This window comes from Dermacentor variabilis, chromosome 11 (genome assembly GCF_050947875.1).
Source record: "Dermacentor variabilis isolate Ectoservices chromosome 11, ASM5094787v1, whole genome shotgun sequence".
In the NCBI taxonomy this organism is placed as follows: domain Eukaryota; kingdom Metazoa; phylum Arthropoda; class Arachnida; order Ixodida; family Ixodidae; genus Dermacentor; species Dermacentor variabilis.
Genome location: NC_134578.1, coordinates 17,770,828 through 17,792,240, shown reverse-complemented (window position 1 = coordinate 17,792,240; position 21,413 = coordinate 17,770,828). Strand labels below are relative to the sequence as shown.

The 21,413-nt window shown below is 46.4% G+C and overlaps 1 protein-coding gene across 2 annotated transcripts in view; it reads right to left on the bottom strand.

Moving 5' to 3' along the window:
- Nucleotides 1–1,497: 1,497 nt before the first annotated feature.
- Nucleotides 1,498–21,413, bottom strand: part of LOC142564967 (venom metalloproteinase BumaMPs1-like) — a 32,067-nt gene continuing 12,151 nt past the window's right edge. Inside the window, exons 6-13 of one of the 2 annotated variants that reach the window (XM_075676190.1) lie at nucleotides 20,278–20,349; nucleotides 15,200–15,336; nucleotides 15,047–15,087; nucleotides 12,956–13,064; nucleotides 10,562–10,723; nucleotides 5,842–5,980; nucleotides 3,589–3,729; nucleotides 1,498–2,509 (exon numbers count right to left, since the gene is read on the bottom strand). In XM_075676190.1, coding sequence (XP_075532305.1) covers nucleotides 2,288–2,509; nucleotides 3,589–3,729; nucleotides 5,842–5,980; nucleotides 10,562–10,723; nucleotides 12,956–13,064; nucleotides 15,047–15,087; nucleotides 15,200–15,336; nucleotides 20,278–20,349 — 1,023 coding nt within the window. In that variant the 3' untranslated portion in view covers nucleotides 1,498–2,287. The remainder of the gene's footprint in view (nucleotides 2,510–3,588; nucleotides 3,730–5,841; nucleotides 5,981–10,561; nucleotides 10,724–12,955; nucleotides 13,065–15,046; nucleotides 15,088–15,199; nucleotides 15,337–20,277; nucleotides 20,350–21,413) is intronic. The other variant, XM_075676191.1, reaches the window with a different exon arrangement.

Sequence of the window (21,413 nt, the reverse complement as noted above, 5' to 3'; positions counted from 1 at the left end):
GTCATCCGACTCTCGTCCAGCGGTCATCGTCATGCCATCGTCGTCATACAGGCTTTGTGATGCACTCATCCTCACGCTATTGTCGTCATACACTCGTCGTCACGCCACTGTCGTAATACTTTTGTCATGCCGTCTTCGTCATTATTCCATCTTTTTACTGTCATCGTCATGCATTCGTTGTCATAAAGCCGTCATGATGCCGCCGTGGTCGTTGCATACGTCGTCACTCCAACCTCGTCATCCGACTATCGTGGTGCCATAGTCGTCAGTCATCATCGTCATACAGGTTTTGTGATACAGTCGTCACACCATGGTCGTCATCCCATCGCCTTCACACCGTTGTCACGCGAGAGTTCTCATTAAGTCATCGTCGTTCATTTGTTGCCATAGATTCATCGTGATTGTACCATTGCCGTTCCATGTTCGCTATTCGAACTTCGTTATCCTTCTCTCGTCTTGCCACCGTCGTCACGTTGTGTTTTACCATCGTTATCTTTTCAGTAATATCATCCCATCGTTGTCACGCCGTCGTCAGCCCACTGATGTCATTAATTTGTGTCATTCTATCGTAATCATAATCTAGTCTCCGTCGTGATTATACCATCGTTGGCATGTCATCATCGTAAAACAGCAGCTATCATCATTCTTTGCCATACAATTGTCGTCATGTTGTCATGGTCGTCCCAGTGTCATTGCAGCGTCGTCAGGCTATTGTCATACCATAGTCATCATTTAAGAAATGCAATCTCGTTGACGGCAGGCCCTCGTTGTCAAACCACCTTTGTCGCACCCTTGTCGTCACTCGCTCCCTTGTCGTCGCCATGTCCGCGGATGACTTTGTCATGCCAGTGTAATAGCAAAGCGGGACCATACCTTCGTATGCCACATATAGCCGAGGTAATGGATGTCTCGGAATAACTACGGATGTTAAATAAATGTTACTTCAGAATTACGCTGTATCGCTATATTGCTCGACGGCTAATTGTATTACTGTCGACGGTCATCGGGAGATGAGTTCTGCCGTAACTTTACTATATCATGCAACTCAATATATCTCCATTTTTACGTCTACATTTCACTATTACAGCTGTTTCTTTTCTGGGGTATCAAATGTGCTCTTGACACAGTAATGTGAACAATCAAAAGGGCATTTATTGCGAATTTATACACCGATCTAGCCAGCCGAATTACTAGGAATAGAGCATGCCGATGGGCGCTAACGAATCGAGGAAGTCCGACACACAATGCGACAGGATAGCGAGCGAATAACTTCGCCCCCGCGCTGGACGCTAACGCCTCATCATTCGCGTGCACAGGCACGCCAACGCTGGCGCGTTCGAACGATGGAGTTCGTAGATACCAGTACCCCATTCCTAAGCCTTTCTTGGGACGGTCCCGCGTAGTGCGTAGGCGCACGCCCGAATCGTCCGTGCAGCTAGCCGATCCAAAGCCACTGTACCCAAGCTAAAGAGGAAGCACCTACTCCCTTTCGCGCCCGAGTAACCCTGTCGTTAGGTGGCGTCAGCAGCGCAACACTCGCGCCATCTCTCGTACTATGCTGCAACCACTCGGACCGCCGCTGGAGCTTGGCTACGCGGAGAAGCCTAATTACAGGATACGCGAGAGCCATCCGGAGAAAACATCAGGGGACGCGTGAGAGTCGAGCGCCCTGCCGCCTCCTTCTGATACTTTGTGTCGTGGACTTTGGGAATATCATGGAGTAGCAGATTTTGAATCTCGTGGATCAATCTTGTTAAAACGAACTTCTGATAATGCGAACAAATTTTCGCGGTCTCTTTGAATTCGTCTTAATGGGAGTTTACTGTAAAACGAAAAACTACCCGCATCATTTGTTCCTCACTTCTTGCTAGTTTAGGTGCACACAATACACGTTTCAGACGCCAAAAAATGAAATTCGGACAGTAAGGGTTAATAGGTACAGAGGCCTGTGTCAAGCGTTGCTACACGTTCAGCTTCTGTAGCTTTCATGATATGCAGCTACTTAAAAAAATATTGCTAAAGTCATCTGTCTTGCACGATCGATTTATCTGATGATATTTAAAATGTCGGTGACTTTCATCACTAGATTTACCACGACATTTTATTGGCAGATGAGTACGCAGAAATGACACCATTCTAAAACACTCTTATAGCTTCGAAGCATGCAGGTTCCCATGATTCGCACGTCAAATTATCCTCTTTGTTCTCGGTCCTCTTGGTCGTGAGTCCCGTCCACTATACGAAGAGCAGCATGTTGATACTAGTTAGATACATGCGGCCGCATTTGTCAGTTTGTCGTGAGGGTCTTTCTCTTGCTCCGCGGGTTCGTGCCGGATCCTGCAGAACCGCAGTCGCAAGGGCATTCGCATTTGCACTCGCCAGGGCTCTCAGTTGGCCTTTCCGTGGTCGCTGGTTTCTTCGTGGCCATGGATGTGCTGGGTGGCAGCGTTACATTCTTCGTCTTCTTTGTTACGGCCGGTCTCTCGACACACCTGCTTTGGATGCACACCTGGGAAAATAATTAGCGAAGATGTGTGACAGAGAGCTCAGTCCCGCCTTGAACAATCAATTCGGTATTTAGTAAAACCGGACATTCCCGAGCCAACTTCACTCCATTCTCAAGGTTTAAACGACTGGTAATATTGGGGTGCAGTTTCTTAAAGTTCTTGAACTAAATACGGGCGGGGGGGGGGGGCAACAGTTAGAGATCTGGAACCCCGCTTCCATTTGCTGTTTAACCTCTGAGAAAGAAGCCGAGTTGGCTCCTAAACGTCAAGTTTTAATAAGTAAGATATTCTAGTTGGAGACGTTATTTACTTCTGAGCCTAGCGAAACAGGCAATTCTGTCAGAATGTTCAGCTTCAAGAAATGTGATCACACACGTTTTCACCCAAATTTATTTAGGTGAAAACGGTTGTACACAAAAGTTTTATTTTGTGTACAACCGAGCTGGGGGAAGGCTTGTTTATTTCACCTTGTCTATTTCACACGTGCATCCTTATTCTTTCTTCAATAAAAAGAAACGGCGCGATACAGACGTGGACGGGGAAACACACGTGTAACAGGACGGCAGTGTGTTTCACAGGAGTGTTTCAGGGTGGATATGCTTCTCTCTCCGTGACTGTATTGCGCCGTTTAGCTTTCCTAAAGAATGACACACCAATTAAAAATGGCACACCAACAATAAAGCAGTTTGCTCTGAGAGTTGACTTCCGAGATCATCTTAGTTTAAGTGCAAACGGGAGCGATAACAACCTTCAACGCACGTCCGGCCATTCCAGACTGTCTCGGAGACGATTTCATCTGCGGATATTCTATATTTAGAGGTTCATAGGCAAATGAAGCAGCCACCAAAGATACAAAGTGCATCATTTCTTTCAGAACGTCCAAACGAATTTAACCTCCACCAGAAATATTCAAGCGAATTGATCAATGTTCGCTACATCACCCAAAGGAGGGCACGTTCAGGAAGCATGACAGGCAAGGAAAGGCCGCAGCAAACATCAGTAACGGGCTCCGCAACTTTAGAGTGAGAATAAAAGCGCATCCGCGAATGGAAGAAGTAAAATATACATCTTTTTTCAATACCTTATTGCCACCACAACTTGTGTAGTCAAGTGCCGCACCTTCCTTGAAGTAATTGAGCTTGGTGTAGTAACGGTATCCGTTGACTACTGCCTCTTGAATCTTATAATAATTGCACCGCATCATGCACGTTGTTTCAATCACCTTAGGAAGATAAAAGGATGGGTGTGAGAGCGGGACAGGTGAAGAACAGAACGAGCTATAGATGTATGAGGCGTATACTGCAACGGGACTATTTCACACTTCGATGGATGGATGGATGTTATGAGCGTACCCCTTGGAAAGGGACGGTTGGTGGCGCCACCAAGCTCTTGGTATTTATATAGCCTAATGTCCTACCTATGTTAAAAGGAAAAAAAGGAAGAAAAACCCACGATGGATTCCCATAACCAAAATTTCCGAACCCATATTGTTAAATTTGTTTTTGTACGCCTCCGTTGTTTGTCGTTTCCCTACTTCTTTTTCCTCAATCTTTATATCGCCTCTTACTGAAAATACGGAGTGTTCTCCAAGAACACTTGACGCCATCTAGTAGTGCTACTGCGAAGCCTGCTTGTGGCCTCTGAATGGCCTCTGAAATGCACGGCGCACCGGTGCATCCGAATGCGGACAAACCCGTCATACGGTAACCGGGATCTTCCGTTTCTTTCCGGACGCGCTGCGCCATCCAGCGGCGCTGCCGCGAAGTCGGTGCGTGGCCTCCGAGACCAAAAGCGTGCCGCGCCGGCGCGTGCGAGCGCTGAGAATGATTCCCTCGCTTTCTGCACCCTCAGTGGCCCATACTCAGTGACCCACGTTCCCGAAAGATTGGTTGAAGTGGGTCGCATGCCAAGTACGTTCATGACGCAGCCCGCTAAAGCGTTGGCGTGAAAGACGTTCATTGAAAAGCGACACACATCAATGTGGCACCTTTCACTGGGTTTGTGTCTCCTCAATGAACCTCTTTGACGCAACTTGGGTCATTGGGAGTGTGCGCTGGGGATGTGCCGCTGTTCATAATCATTATCCTAAAGTATAAAGCGTACCATCATCCATTTATTTATTTATTTATTTGTTTATTTGTTTATTTATTTGTAGATACTGCGATCTGAAATCAGATCATAGCAGGGTGGGTATACATAAAAATATGCAAGCATGTAAACACATACAAAATTCATCAGATATGCAGGCATTTTTCAAACATTGGTGAAGAATACATAAAAGCATAGAAGCAAATAACGCACACAGATTCATGACATTTGTAAGCATTTTTCAAACATTGATAAGGAATTCTGGGTAACAATCTCAGAATTAAGATCACTCCAGTCTGTTATTGTCCTAGGAAAAAAAAGAACATTTGAAACAGTTATTCCGTGCGTTCAAGGGGGTTATTGATAAAGTATGCCTTCGTCTCGTGTTATAACCTGATGAGTAAGTAAAGAATATGGAAGTGTTAACCTTGTAATGGCTGTTTACAAGTTGAAAGAGGAACTTTAATCGGCAGATACGCTTGCGCATAGTCACCGGGGGTAATCCACTGTGTCTTAAGAGCTGACCAACAGACGTACGTCCGTATGAATCGAAAACAACTACCTTATGCTGTACACGTTCCAGTTTTTTAAATATTGGTTAAAGTGAATGGGTCCCAAATAATTACGGCATATTCCAACAACGGACGAATGTAGGAATTGTACGCCAATAAACTAACACTAGACGTAGATGATTTCAGTGACCGCCGTGGTGGTGTAGTGCCTATGATACTGGCACTACTGAGCCCGACGACGCAGCATCAAATCCCGGCCGCGGCACCCGCATTTCTATGAAGGTGAACTGCAAAAACGGCCGTGTACCGTGCATTGGTTGCACGTTAAAGAACCCCAGGAGGTCAAAATTAATCCGCACTCCCCCACCACGGCGTGCCTCATAATCAAATCGCGGTTTTGGCACGTAAAACCGCAGACCTTAATTTTAAATTTATCGCCGTCAGTTACACACCCTTCCTTAGATTGACTGCTGATAGCATCAACGTCGCCAAGCAACCTCAAAGCGCAAATTTCTTTCCACTATCGCACTTATTTATAGACAAGGTTGCTGGATTTCGCTTTTTTGAGTACTTCAATTTGCATGTGTAAATGGGCCTTACTTGCGCAAGGCGGTGCATAAAATACTTGTGTGTGATCAGTAAGCCAAAGTATACATAAACGAACATGCTCCCACGTTAAATGAATAGAAGGGTAATATCGTGAAAGGACAGCATCGATAAATGCTGGTTCTCACAGAGATGGATTCAATGATGGCATCTGTTTCCTTGATCAGCTCGCTGCAGAATGATTGCTTGGACAACATCAGTCCAGGATATAAACCGCTTGCGACGTGTCCTGGACTTGAGATTTGCCAGCACGATGGCCCTGCATTTCTGAAAGAGAACGTAAAGACGCCAGTAAAAGCACTGAGAACAGAGTGGGCTCTCTGTTAATGCGCATTGAAAGCAGCCACCGAAACGCGGACGCAATAATAACCAGGTCGGTGCGGTGCCTGTTAAAAATGGCACTAAAGGAAAATGCTAAAGACAGTTAGACTATTAGAATACCTTTCCAGAAACATCGCAATGTTTGTTTTTGGCCGAGTAACAAATTGGCTTAGAAAAAAAAATTGCTACTGAAGCGGCTGCAGTCGTATAGCTCAATTCAAATCACCCGCGACGAGCGTGGCACTGCGATGCAGTATACGTCACCACCACCACTCACCTCAATCTGTTTACAAAATGGCGCCCGAGAGTAAACCCCACCTCTTCTTATGGGTAAAACTCGACAGTGTAGCAAGAAACACAACTACGACAGTGACGAGGGTCGTAAGGGAAGCCTAAGACATCTCATGGACGCCGCAGTATTTTCTGCTGCCCGCACTTAGGATGAGATTGCATTCGATGGACTGTCTTGCTGTGCAAAACTTTTCGCGCAGCGCTTGAAGGGCGTATAAACCATGTGATAACGATGTTTCTGTCAGCTTGCTTCTTGTGGACTCCATGGGAGCATCGACCGTTGAATACGTGTAATGCTGTAAGCGTCGTCCAGCTGATGTCGCAACATCGTGGCACCTGCAGTGGCCTACTTTCTGTCTACACTAACAGTATGATATTCTTACTTGTGGTAACTGTAGTGAGCCCGCTTCCTTTCAGCATTTTAACGTTACTTGCTGCGGCAACTGTACTGTCTGCTTCCATTCTGCCCCAACTATAGGGTATGACTGGCTGTATGGTATACTTTGTTGTTGCGCCAGCTCTGGTGATCAGCTTACTTTCTACTCGGATTGTATGTTATACCTACTTGTGCCAGCTGTCGTGATCAGCTTTCTTTCTGCACCGACTGTATGTTATGGCCGACTGTATGGTAAAATTGTTGCGGCAACCGAGTGGGTCTGCTTTCTTTGTGTGGTAACATGCTGTCACAATGGGTGCAATCATCTTTCTTGCAATGCCCGCCCTCCGTAATGTCTGCACACACACCCCCATTCTCACTCTCTGTTTGGCGCACGAAACACCGCACGAATTGCCGTATGCGAATATTGCGCATATGATTGTTTGATACCATTTGTTAGTGTTACTAGGACTATATCGATCGTGAAGGAACCGCATAATCGGCACACACGCTAAGCCACCTCTTTCGACAAGTCCTGTCTTCTGAGAATAAGCTGCTCAAGCAAGGAAGGAAGGAAGGAAGCAAGAAAGGTACGAAGAAAAGAAGCTTTATTTAAGGCCAGCACTAAGACCCAGTAAAGCAGTAGGCTTGCTCCGCTAAGGTCCTTTGTTGATCCGCCGAGCCCTAGTGGAGCCAATCACTCCAGGAAGGAGGCGGAGGGGGAGGAAGTAAGGAGAGGTAATAGCAGCGTTATATGAGTGCATAATGTGTTCTGTGTCTGCCTTATCTCCGGGCAATTGGGACGATGAGCTGTGCTACGCCATCCGAATTGTAGATTATTGCTGGGGAGCATGATAGGCACCTCTGACGCTTCTGTTTCAGGGTCCAAGTTTAGATTTTTCGTTTGACGTTTTAGCCTGGCGTGTGTTTTTGTGAGTTTGCTTGTGAGCTTGCATGTATTGCAAACAACGCTCAAGCTACGCTGCTTTCTATGTAATAAAGAAAAAAATAGTTGAGCAGAAGCTAAGTGATTAATAATAATAATATTTGGGGTTTTACGTGCCAAAACCACTTTCTGATTATGAGGCACGCCGTAGTGGAGGACTCCGGAAATTTTGACCACCTGGGGTTCTTTAACGTGCGCCTAAATCTAAGCACACGGGTGTTTTCGCATTTCGCCTCCATCGAAATGCGGCCGCCGTGGCCGGGATTCGATCCCGCGACCTCGTGCTCAGCAGCCCAACACCATAGCCACTGAGCAACCACGGCCTAAGTGATTAGAGCACTCGCTTCCCTACTGAGATTTTCTCATTATACGCGAGTTCGATACTCTTCGGATCCAGCTCTGGGATTCGTGGTAGGAACTCGGGCGTCACACAGAGGGTCGAGTGCCTGCGCTGCTGGAGCGCCTAAATCGCTGTAGCTGGCCCGCGCTATACCGTTGCGTCGCACCAAAGTGACCAAGCAGGCCCGCACCGTCGTCCGTCTCTATCGCCCGCGGTTGCTTGTTGGTGAGGAGATAAGATCAGGAGGTCGAAATAAATGAGCAATGGTTTTATTCTACATATTTGAAACTCAAAACTTGCTCCATGGATTTAGGAGGTTACATGTAAGAGCACTTTACATGTCTCAGCACCCTTCGCTCTTGACCTCACATGGCCCACACAGCGCCAAAGATTCGCTTTTTAAGACGTCGTTTTTCGTAGGTCACTAGACGAGGCAATTCGATTGCTCTGTCCTGACCTATCAGTAGGGTCGACGTGTTCGAAGCAGTCCGCCCATGATGTACCAACTTGCTGCACTCCGCTCTCGATTTTGCGCAATCGCCAGCGCATACCATGCCATGACGAGGCAGTCGGGAATCAGGGATCAAAACTTTTCCCGCGCCAGTCGTTTTCGTCGGCTTCTTTATTTAGCGGGCTTTTCGTGACGGTCAACTTGTAGCGATTTGAGGAGCCAGGCCTTGGCAGTCGTTAGTACTTTCAGAGGATGAGGTGGTTGCTGTACCTCCGAGGAGAGCTTATTTTTTTGCCTCTTCAATAGCCAAGCGCCGGGCTCCGTCGTCGTCCTGGAGCGCGTGGTGAAGTGGCCGCTCTTGGTCGGCGCAAGGAACACACATCAAGAATACCCCGGCCGTTTTGAAATGCAACACTAACGAGTGGCAGTGGGTGCACATATGAAATCCTGTTTTATGCTGCCTAGCTCGATGGCATATGTTTGTTTTGCCTTCGAGGCTGTGGCCGTCGCATGCCTGGGGGGATGGAACTCGAAAACCAACGTGCACTTAGATTTAGAAGCACGCTAAGCAAACCAACGTTGTTGATATGGAAGTCCGAGGTTCCTCATAGGGTCAACCCGCCGTGGTTGCTCAGTGGATATGGTGTTGGGCTGCTGAGCACAAGGTCGCGGGATCGAATCCCGGTCACGGCGGCCGCATTTCGATGGAGGCGAAATGCGAAAACACCCGTGTGCTTAGATTTAGGTGCACGTTAAAGAACCCCAGGTGGTCAAAATTTCCGGAGTCCTCCACTACGGCGTGCCTCATAATCAGAAAGTGGTTTTGGCACGTAAAACCCCAAATATTATTATTATCCTCATAGGGTCAGTAGAACTGTGGTGGTCTTCGGTCGTGGTCGCTTCGACGCAGTCCTTGGTCTTACGGTGCTTAAATGAGAGTGGCCCCGGCTACTACTGCTGGAGTGCGTGCATAATGTTTGTTGTAGGGATAAGTTGGAAGACTTCCTCGCGCGGCATCCTCTGGCAAAGATTTTTTCGTGGCACGCCTGCATGTTTGCCCTTCCTCTGTGCTCACCTCACAGGGCCTCGAAGTGCCTTCTGGACCCACAAGTGCTCGACTCCACCTCCTTTGCAAAGTGATTTACACCATGGCAGCAGAGCCGTTCTGTCTCTTCGGTTGTACAAGTGGTGTTAGATCATATGACTTATTTCGCTTGTTGCGAATTTCCTTGAAGCTATATATATATATATATATATATATATATATACTTACTGATCTCAGGTTGTTGCGCAAGACTTCACGGTGGCTCGTGGCCATAAGTAGCGGACAATCTTGTATGCCGCCCCATGAAACGCTGTACTGGCGGCTTGAGATAAACATCCCTTGGGCTGTTCCTCCGCTCGAGAGTTTCTGGGTAGAGACTGGCCCTATTGCTAGAACAATGGCTCAAAAGCTTCTTGGCATAGTGTACCGCTCATTCCACCATTCCATTCGCACGGGGATGGCAGCGATTTGCACTGATCTGTTCGATCTGCAGGCTCACCAAGAAGTCCCCGACAGCTTCGCGATTAAATTACGACAGGGCATATGTGCGAACAGACAACCTTGGCCACTGGGTATGGGCAACTGGGCATGCGCGACTGGGTTTGTCAACATGGTTGGCCAATCTCAGAACGGCCACATGCCACAGGGTAGGTGCCCTAATAGACAGCAGAACAAGAAGTTGGTAACAGAAACCGCAGAGTGAGACGGCCGCAGTGAAGGTAACAAAATAGGGTCAGAGTGCGCATTGAGCAAAGGGCCTTGAATTACATAGAAGCGAAGGCGCTTCAGTAAACATGAAAGAAAGCAGCACTTATAACTCATTATCACCGATTACAACATATTCGTGGGATCCGCCTCTCTTCTGTTTTTTTTTCTCGTTTTTTATTCATATTGTCACCTCTATTCTTTTCCTTCAAGCAGATGGACAAACCGCTTCACTCGGTTGCTAGAACTACTGTCCGCATATTCACACTAAGGACGTGTAAGGTAACCTTGCAAGGTCATTTTAACACCCGTTGTAATATTTCGCAGCTACCGAATCCAAACGAGCTTCCATTCAATCAGTTTCTTTACTCACCTGATTACGTACTGCATCTGCGCCAAGCTGCACGTTGAGAACTGCTGGTGTTCCGGACCTTTGTCGATGTAGCTCATGAGATGTCCGTGAGTCCATGGGCAGGCCAGGGCACCAGGATGCCCGATTGTTCTAGAAGCATCACCGTCGTGCTCCGCTCCCAGGCTTGGAAGGGGAGCGCGCGAAATCTAGGTGTTAATGCCAGTTTCCTACCAAAATTACTATACAGGGTGTTTTTCTCAGCTGCACCAAATTTTAAAAACATTGGCAGTGGTGGATAGAGCACTCCTATCCCTTTATCTAAATTACTCGATGAAGTGGCCATCACTTCTGCGAGCAAACGAAATGCTTAGTTAAATGATGGACATAAGCACGCCAATTAACTAATTTACTTACTTTAAGGCATATTTTTATTTTTTATTTAATTTCAAATGCTCTTCGCCGTCTTGGCCGTAACACGGGGAGTACAGCAAGGGCCCTATAACGTAAAATCTATTGGCAATTTGCTGAGCTAAACTGCGATAGGCGAAAGCCTATCTATGACTGCCTCTGTTGCTTTTGTCTGAACTGTTCTGCGAACGGACGCCGCCGTGGCTGCGAGCATGGGATGCAATCACAGCCACATGGCTGCGAGGCCATGTGGCTGTAATTGCGTCCGATTGATGCCGTAAAGTTGGCTCCTGCTTTCACCTTGTTCTTATTTTGCTCATTCTTGCGATTGTAACACACGAGCAGTATTTTTAGGGCTGAATAGTATACAGCTTTATATTAAATTACATTACACATTTGCCCACCTTTTCAAGGAATGTGAATGTTTGCTAGCATCCATTACTATTATTCGTTTAAGTCTAAATGCCTCATATGCGAAGGGCTCCGGGAGAAGTTCTAGAAGGTGCTGGCCGACAACAAATATCCCCGACGATTACGATACTTCCAAATGCAAAATTTGAGCGCAGCTGTATACGTGTTTTTATTTTGCGATTTATTGGCTGGCACGGACAATCTGTCTCGTGCGGCACGTTGCAAATGAAGCCAACCGGGGAGCAACTACCTCGCTAACCGGGAGCTCACAAGAGGCAGCGCGCGGGTGACTCGTGGGCGTGATTCACAGCAGCCGCCGCAGACAGACCTCCGCTCATGCAGTGCTTTTTTCCCCCTATATGAATCGGTGGCGTCATCGGGGAACAGACGACGCGCTCTACTCTGGCGCCATCTGAAAGTCCGTCTTCTGAGGCAGTACGCTCGGCAGTACGCATTAAGTGCGCATATATTCGACTGTGCGAGCATTCAGGTATTCTTGATACGTTGGCGACAGAGTGGGCATAAGTTTGCGTGTCAGTTGGGGTTAAATTATGGGGGTATTACGTGCCAAAACCACTGTCTGATTATGAGGCACGCCGTAGTGGGTAACTTCGGAAATTCGGACCACCTGGGGTTCCTAAACGGGCGCCTAAATCTAAGTGCACAGGTGTTTTCGCATTTCGCCCCCATCGAAATACGGCCGCCGTGGCCGGGATCCGATCCCGCGACCTCGGGCTTTGCAGCTCAACACCGTCAGTTGGGTTACATGCGTGCAGATAACGTGCGGGAAACTTACTGTGACAGGAAGCGGTGCTACTTCCTTTGTCATTGTTAAACGAGCGGTACTCACTCTTAATTGCCGATGTTTCGCGATTGAAGTCCTTTCTTTGGAGTTCATTATAAAATATGAAGACGCCAAATAAAGGGGCACACACAAGAGTGTGTCCGTTTATTTGGCATCTTCATATTTTATAATGAACAGCTACCAACTAGCCCAACAAGAAGTGCTTTCTTTGGAGGTTAGCAATACTACACTGGCGGATGAGTAAAATCTTTTATTCTCGGGGAAAGTCGTGCATCGCCAAGAGCCGGCAACACAGGCTGTCTTTAAGTAGCAGCGGCCCAGCGAGCTTAGTCGCACATATTCATTCCATTCGTTAATATGCCACTCACTATTTTCGCAGCCAGCTACCGCACACGTCTGCATTCCACAGCTCCGCAATTTGCAGCACAATTGAAGCAGAGCGTGTTAGCGGAAACAGCTGCATTTCCGACAGCTGATCGCACAGAAGCAAGGTGCGAGGCGTTTATGGTTTCGTATTCGTGCGCTGTCGCTGAGGCTACGTGCGGCGCGCCGCCTAAAGCGCCATCTGGTTTCTCTAAAACAAACTGCTCCGCGGAAAGGGTCAATGCTAACTATGTGTACACGCTCTCTCACTCGTGCACGTTGTGGTTGAGAGGCAGCCGTTCGAAGATTCTCCGAAGAAGGAGCCAAAATGTACGCGTTCGACCCCGCGGGCGCGCCCGTCTATTCTAATCGCAGAGGCTGTGCGCCGTGGTTTTCGACAACCCGCAAATGCCAGGAGAGCTCCTTACATGTGGGCGAGTTCGTGCGTAATAGTGACGACGCCGGTGTACATTCCTGGTTTGTCCTCCCCTAGTCCGACGAACGAGCCAGTGCAAACGGTGGATACGAAGGCCAAGCCTGAAAGCAGTAACAGAAGAAGCTATTTAACTGACACGACCATCATCAAAAATGCAGAAAATTTGCGGGACTGACTACGAGGCATACTGAAGAAATAGCCACAATGTGACGCGCGAAGTTAGAAGACATCGACTGCACCAGCGAATGTGCGAATTTATTTCAGCTTAAGAGGAAAAAAACTGACAGGCCTGCGTGGCGCCCGCAGCACAGTGACAGCTTAAGCTGGACTCCACGGAAGCTCCATTTTCGACAGCGCGTACTTGGAGGGTCGTTGCGGTGAAGTTTCTTTGCGCCGTTTTCACGAAAACTAGCTGAACTGTCCGCTCGCCTACTGTTGAAAAGGGAGCGTTTGAGAGAAAGATGACTTCGCGATCCGCTTGCAAGCTCCATGAACCACGTACGACAGCAAAACTTGGCTGCGATGTTCACAGCGACGTGCACTACCCGCGGACTATGTTGTTTAACCAAGCCCGAAGTGTGGTTCAGGGCCCCTTTAAGAAAAGCGACAGCATCGGGCTCTCACGCAGTGCACCGGTATCCCAAATATAGCTCACGCGGGGCAGTGCCGTTGTCATTAGATACAATCTTAGGAAGTTATGGCGTTTCCGTAACTTTTCGACAGCTTTCTTCTGTGACCTCATCATACCCGTTTATCACAAAATCCCATGGTCACGTGACCAGGTGCAGGAAGTGGCCATCTCCCTGCGAACAACAATTACAAATAACACCATGGCATAGTATATCTTGTTGCCATCGCTGCACCCCAGGCGAAACTCTGCGCAACCCCTATTGTGCCTAGTCACCCGATTGCAACTTCGCTGCAATGACTACTAATCAAAAGTCTGCGCTCGACGTGGAGGTGTCTCGTGCGGGTGGGACGATATCTGTTTAATATATTTAAGGCTACACAACCCTTGTGCCACTTTGGCACACCCATTTTAGAGGATCGGTCAATGATGGGCGCATGCGAATATCAGATACGCAGTGCCGAAGTTGTCTGTTGAGGCATATACCCAGTGATATAAGTTGTATGCTAAGCCAGACAGCAGACATCAAGAATTTGCCTATTCGCCCTATGTTCCCTACGTTGTCTCCTCGGTAAGATAGAAGTCAGTGCGTGCGTAGTGTCCCAATTTGACACTCCTCCGAGAAATGGCCGGAAACATGCAAACCGCAAAGTGGAGGCAATCGATTTAAGAAAGCGGATTATGCGCTTTCTTTTCTGCACAACTTAGTGCATGATAGCTTGAACATCTTGTCTAGACGGGAATAATGTTGGGAATATCATGGATTTTTAATTATTTTCAGAAAATTCATAAAGCTGTACTAAAGTTCTCTGCCGGCTGTTTTCCCCATGTTTGAATATCTTCGCAATTGTATTGCGCTTAGGGTCACACTGACGGAAGAACTAATGAGTGAACATAAAGGAGCAAAACGTGCATCTACGTGACGCAAACCATCAAATCGTTTAATACTGACTTTTTTGAATATTGTGACACTGAGCGTAATACAATTAAAACGTCCACCAACTAGCCATATTCAATAGTATTAAACTATTTGGTAGTTTGCGTCGCGTACGTTCATGTTTCGTTCCCTTATGTTCGTCCAATTGTTCTTCCGTCAGTGTAACGCTAAGTGCCATACAATCACGAACGTCCACCAACTAGCTTCGTTCAACAGTATTAAACGAATTGGTAGTTTGCGTCACGTACACCCTCGTTTTGTTAGTTAACGTCCGTCCGGTAGTTCTTCCATCAGTGTGACACTAAGTGCAATGCAATCATAAACATCCACCAGCTAGCCCCGTTCATTGCTTTACTAAACATTGAATATCGTGTGGGAGATAATCCTAGATTACGCTTATTCACATGCCTGTTTCATTACTCGACAATTTTTTGAGCGTGATACGCACTAGAAATTGACACGCATTTATTCTTCCCGCACCCTTTATACGTCAGCGCAATCAGGAAATGAGTGCTCACCTTGGGCACCCAGGCCGTAGCTGGTCGAGTACAGGTCACGGCTTCATGCGCAAAGGAAAGAAGTGACATACCCGTATTACGCGCCTGCACATTACACCATGCATGTCAGCGTCTAAAAAAATATCGAGTAAAAAGGGTAAGAAAAGCAAGTACTTGGTCATAAGGTACACGAGATCTGGATTACTGTAGTTGGGTTTCTTCTTGTTGGCATAGTCCTTGAGCTTATTTAGTGTTCCATCGTCGTGCATGTACTTCGCGTTCTGAGGATCGAGAACAGCGAATTCGTCCGACTAGAAAGAAGAGATGGAGGGAAGAAATGCCCAATTATTTGATGACAAATAAAGTGAGTGCTTTAAAACGAACAATTCATTGCTTTGGTGTGTTTTTTTTTGCCACACGGTATATTACAGCGAAGCGTTGTCCTGATCATAATCATGATCATCATCATCATAAGCCTATTTTAAGTCGACTGCAGGACCAAAGCCTCTCTCCGCGATTTCCAATTACCCCTGTCCTGCGCCAACTGATTCCAGTTTGAGCCTGCAAGTTTCCTAATTCAATCATCCCACCTAGTTTTCTGCCGCTCTCCACTGCGCTTTCCTTCTTTTGGGACCCATTTTGCAGCTCGAATAGTCCACTGGTTATCCATCCTACGGATTACATGGCCTGTCCAGCTCCATTTTTTTCTCTTGATGTCAATTAGCATATCCGCTATCCCCGTTTGCTCTATGATCCACACCGCTCTCTTCCTGTCTCTTAGTGTTACGTCTAACATTTTTCGTTCCATCGCTCTTTGCGCGGACCTCAACTTGTTCTCAAGCTTCTTTGTCAACCTCCAAGTTTCGGCCCCATATGTTAGCGCCGGTAGAATGCATTGATTGTACACCATCTTTTTCTGTGATAGTGGTAATCTCGCAGTCATGATCTGGCAGTGCCTGCCGTATGCACGCCAGCCCATATTTATTCTTCTGTAACTTTCCTTCTCGTGATCAGAGTCCCCTGTGAGTAATTGGCCTAGGTAAACGTTATCCTTCAAGGACTCTAGAGACTTGCTGGCGATCTTGAAATCTTTTTCCCTTGCCCCGCTACTGAACATTATCATTGTATTCTGCATATTGATCTTAAACCCCACTCTTACGTTTTCTTTGATAAGGTCCTCAATCATTTGTTGTAACTCGTCCCCAGTGTTGCTGAATAGCACACGGTCATCTGCAAATCGAAGGTTGCTGAGATATTCGCCGTTGATCCTCCCTCCTAAGCTTTCCCAGTTAAATAACATGAATACTTCTTCTAAACATGCAGTGAATAGCATGGGAGAGATTGTGCGTCATTGCCTGACCCATTTGTTTATGTGTATCTATCTACTTTTCTTGCGAAGAACCGGTGTAGCTGTGCAGTTTTCGTAGATATTTCTAAAGATATTCACGCAAGACTACTGTACTCCTCGATTTCGCAATGCCTATATGACTGCTGGTACCTCTACTGAATCAAATGAATTCCATGATCTATGAAAGCCACACAGAGATGTTGATTGTACTGATCATGTGGATTGTACTGGTGATGGAAGGAGCCAATTGGGCTGCGCGCAATGACTAAATCGCGCACAATTGTAATTATGAATTGCATATGCAATCGCGATTGTAATTATGGAGCGCTCTTCCACTCGATATATCACCCCACAGAGTTTCTTACAAAAATTACTAGGTGAAACTAGAGGGCACTAGTGTCATGGTAGCTTACGGTAGTTGCAAGCAGGATGGTTCAACCAGCATGGTAATAACAGTTTTTACATATGTTCGCGAAAAATTTAGTCTTTCTACACTTTATACGCCTTCGTGACTTTGCAAATAGTTTAGTTCGAACAAAATATTGCGTTATAAGTAAATAAACAAACTCGGGTAAAAATTGTCCGACAACCGCATTTTAACAGAGGACCTCCAAGCACAGAAGCCCAATATTGAAGTAGTTACGCCACACACGCATCTGGGGAAGGCGAAATAGAATTTTCGCTCAAAAGTTTTCGCGGGCCAACTTAGCGCGTAGTGAGACAATGTGCGTTTCCGTTTGGCCACGGGCACGTACCTTGACAGGCGTAAACACTTCAATTAGTAGCGATTATGCGTATTCACAGAGCCTTATTGCCTTCTGCATGTGGAAAAGCATAGACTCTTTCGATGTTTCGGCGAAGAAAGGCAAATAAAGCGTTGTAAACAAAAACACAAGAACGTCTGAAGCCACATGAACGAAGATAAGAGAAATCGATGTAATAACCGTAGTTATACTCGTAGCTGAATGATCGAAGCGTCAGCGTTTCCTCTAGGGCTTTTGTAGGAAACTCGATTCTTTAGCTGGACTCAGTATGTGGATGGACAATATGAGCATCCCCTATAAAGTGGCATAGTGGGTGGTGTCACAAAGCTCTTTATTTGTGCCTTCCCATCACGCCTATGATTGGTCTTGAAAAGGCATGGCTTCTATTAGCAATCCATGGAACTTGATATAACTTTTTTCCGCATAAGTATACACTATAAGGGTGCTTTTTTGGAGTTATCAGCAATGTTTAAGACAGTCTCTGGCCGATAGCACAATCCTACCGTTGAAACGAAGTAAAACGTATAACTGGGAATTTAGAAAATTTCTCCAACTTTCGAATGGCCAGACGTCAAATATTGCAATGTACAACTTGAAGCCTGTTAAGATCCCAAGGCATGTGAATCTACACGGAACAAATTCTGAGAATGACCTGTCTTTGAGGCATGCGTTTCCAATGAATGAGACTGAACGCATCACTGATTTAGTTTGTTTTGCCAGTAATGCCATTAAAACATTTTGCTAAAAAATAAAGTTGAACGGCAGTGAACTTTTCTCTTCCAGTTTACGGCGTTTATTTCACTTATGGTGCTCGTTTCAAATATTCGCTCCAAGTGGATGCGCGTCGTGAAGTCGCTGTTCTCCAATTCGTTAATTGCAAGGCGTAGCCAAAATGAGTAGTGACAAGTTTATTAGTGAAATTCGGGTAATCAGTCTAATACTCAAGGCACCTTCTTGTCCAAGTGATACCCGCCTCTTCGAGTAATCGAGTTCAGTGATTAGAATTATGCTAGCACCCGCCACCCGCAATTCTAAAAAAAAATGACGTTAACTCTGAAACGTGTGGCGACATGGGTGAGGCTCAGACGGTGTAGCCCGAGGCCCTCAAACTCAGGTTCGTGAATCCGATCCCCACGTTGATTGGAAGTTGTGAGGACACGTGTTCCAGGGCTCAGCCATGGTCCTTAAGGAAGGCACTGACACCACAAACTGCAGGGGTGTAAATCTTACTGCGGTGTACGCACGCCAGCTCCGACGGCAGGGCTCTCCTAGCGCGACCCCCAGTGACTGTGTAGCACCACGGGCGGTACAGTTTGTAAACCAGCCTACGAGCGGCGCCTCACAAAGGAAAGCACCTCGGGTACAGTGCGACCAGTAGGCACCTGAGACATGCACTTTCGTTCAAGCGCTTTCGTGTACATATATACGCCGATAGCACCTGGTCCCAAAATTTTCGCTAGTATCGCCTTGAATGTCATGGAAGCGCAGTGAGCACTTCAGTCAAGCTGCGGCCCTGCCATTCATTTTCTATATTACCGCCAAAAACGCGCCGCTGTTATTCTTGAGTTTCGTGGTTGCCGAAAAGCAGCGTCTCAATCTTTCAGTCGAGAGGTGATGCTGAACTCTACTAGTTATTGTTTCTTTCAAATACCTGCGGCGCCCGAAGTCATTACAGCAGGGAAGTGGAAGGGAAGCGCGAACGTTGCCTACTCAGTGGTACCGGGTCGTATACCGTAGGCTCGCTTTAACAGAATTGGAAAGGACGCGAAAATGCGTTTCGTTTATCCGAAGTTCCATTAAAGCGAAGCTCACGAAAAACATCAGGGGTCGTGTTATTCCAAAAGCTTCCAAGTGTGTCGATATTACTGTAGAGAAGAAAAAAAAATATTTTGCGTGCCTCTCGGCTTCTAATATTTTTCCGTCTCTTTCGCAAGGTTGTGTTCGCGCGTGAAACGATTCCCGATGATTCTGCGCAGTGCTCCCTTTTAATATAGTGTTCCAGACTTTTAACACGCAATCGAACTGCAGTATATCCCTGTTTTCTTCATTAGAATAAGTATTTGTCGCAAACTTCACCAATAACATTTTCCACTGTCTCCTTGCGGCAGGTAACGAGAGCATCACCACGAGGCCAGTTATTTCTGACGGTGGGAACGAAGCAGTAATAACAGCCTGGCTCCAAGGTCCTATACCTACTCGGTAGTGCTACCGCCTCGGAGATCATTACTTGCGTAGCGAAGTCGTCATGACCGAAACACTGTTGGGACTTCGACACCTTTAACGTACAACAATTTTCCCGCAACTGCATGTGGATAGGTTGGATTTTTTCCATTACTGATACCATCACCACCTAACATGTCTGCCGGACTTTTCCTTTTCCATACGCCGACGAGGTAGGTGGTAGTTTTGCTAAATGTTTCGTTTAACTGAAGTTCAATAATAGATGGGTTATTTTAACGAAAGTTTCTTAACGCTTTGTCTATGACCGGCGAACCAATGCTCATATAATTGTTCCTTTTATCCGACATTTCCCACTAAGCGAGTCTAGTTTATCCGCAATTCACTGCATGCTCTAGTAGACGATAAAGTCATCAAAAATAAAATGAGTGAAACAAACCGCGAAGTGCGATGCCAAGTGTGGAAAATAAATAGTGTACGTAAGTGTACAAAAACAGTAAAATTCGTACGGTAACACATAGGACAATGCCTTGCAATTTTCTGCCCGAGCTGGCTGCCTGAGAGCAAAAAAAGGAGGAAGAAATATGCGCAATTGAGTAAGGCATGTTTATGCCGCCAAAGAAAAAAGTAAACACGAACACGGCTCAACATGTTGTCATGAGACGCAAATATATTCATCCAGCCGCAACCGCAGGAAATGTTCGCTTTCTAGAACCGCCGGAGTTCAAGAGCTGCTGATTTTGTTCTCTGGTCAACGGTCGAGATGAACGAGAAACGCTTGAAGTATTAGTGGGAAGAAAAAAAAAACCGAAACAAGGAGATGGAGGCGGGTTTACCTCAGGCATATGTAACTTCATGAGGTAAAGCAGACAGGCAGAGTGCTAGATAACAATAGAGTAGGACTCGCTTAAGTTGCTTGCAAAGGCTATAGGTGACAAATATGATATAGATAAAGACGTCACCTGGCTCTTTTCGACACCAGTAACCAGCAGTTTTATCCTGGGAGCTGTCGCCGCGCGGAATCTCAGGTTTGCCTAGGGAGAAACAATGAGAAGTTTTGTTAAGTTCTTTCGGTAGAATTGCTGCGCAGAAGCAACAAGTAACGCGTTCAAAATCGAATGTGAATAACTGTGACTGTGAACGTGAATGAATGTGACACTGTGAACGACTTGCTTCAGCTACCGTGTCGCGTTTTTTGGCTGGCTCTGGTGTTTTTGAGCGAATATATAGACATGGAGGTGCTGTTCGGATAAGGAGAAGGAGAGATTTGGCGTGCCCTGTACCAGCCCTTTCCCTTGCCCGCCCCTCTCTCCTGCTCTGGCGGCTATAGACGGTGCTCCGGTGGTTGGGCCTTCCCCACCGCCGATAGCGCCGCCGGAGACAACATACATATAGTCAATTTACTTATGCTGCGTGTTTTTTGCGAAGATTGCCAGAAATGTCCAAAGTTCTCCTGTGACAAAGAGCACACCTCCAGTACTGCAGCTGGATTACTCAAAAAGACGGACATTATTTTAGAAGAAATTGAAATTTGACTAATTAATAAATGTGCTAAATAAATTTTGAACTAATTACCTTACGGAACGTATTGAAATTTACAAATTGTAGCCGATGAGACCGCAAGCCATATTCACTTGGAATGAATTCTGTGGATGCCATCACTTTTTGGACACGTGCCATCAAACTTGCGGAGAAAATGCACCGTCGTTCCACTTACGTACTTTTTTAAGTAAACGGCGCTTCAGTCATTGAAGCAGGAAAGTAACCGGACCGCCAACGTATTTCTTCGAAAAGTTTGGGGACTAATATTTCAAAATTGGTGTGAATCTGAGAATTCGTTCTAGGTGAATCCGCCTCGCAAACTCCCCAGTTACAACTTGCATATTGCAGTATGTGGTATATGGTAATTAGCTAAAAACTTAGATAGTTTCAGTAATATATTAATTGTGCATTCAGATTTCTCGCATAACTCCGTCTCAAGTACCAGAATTTCGCTATCTGCCGCAGGTGACGTTTAAAAACTGGCAGTGGCTTAGCTCGGCTATCCCAGGATATACGTAGCGAAAGCTAAGGCATAGCATGGTTAGGCTTGGTTAAT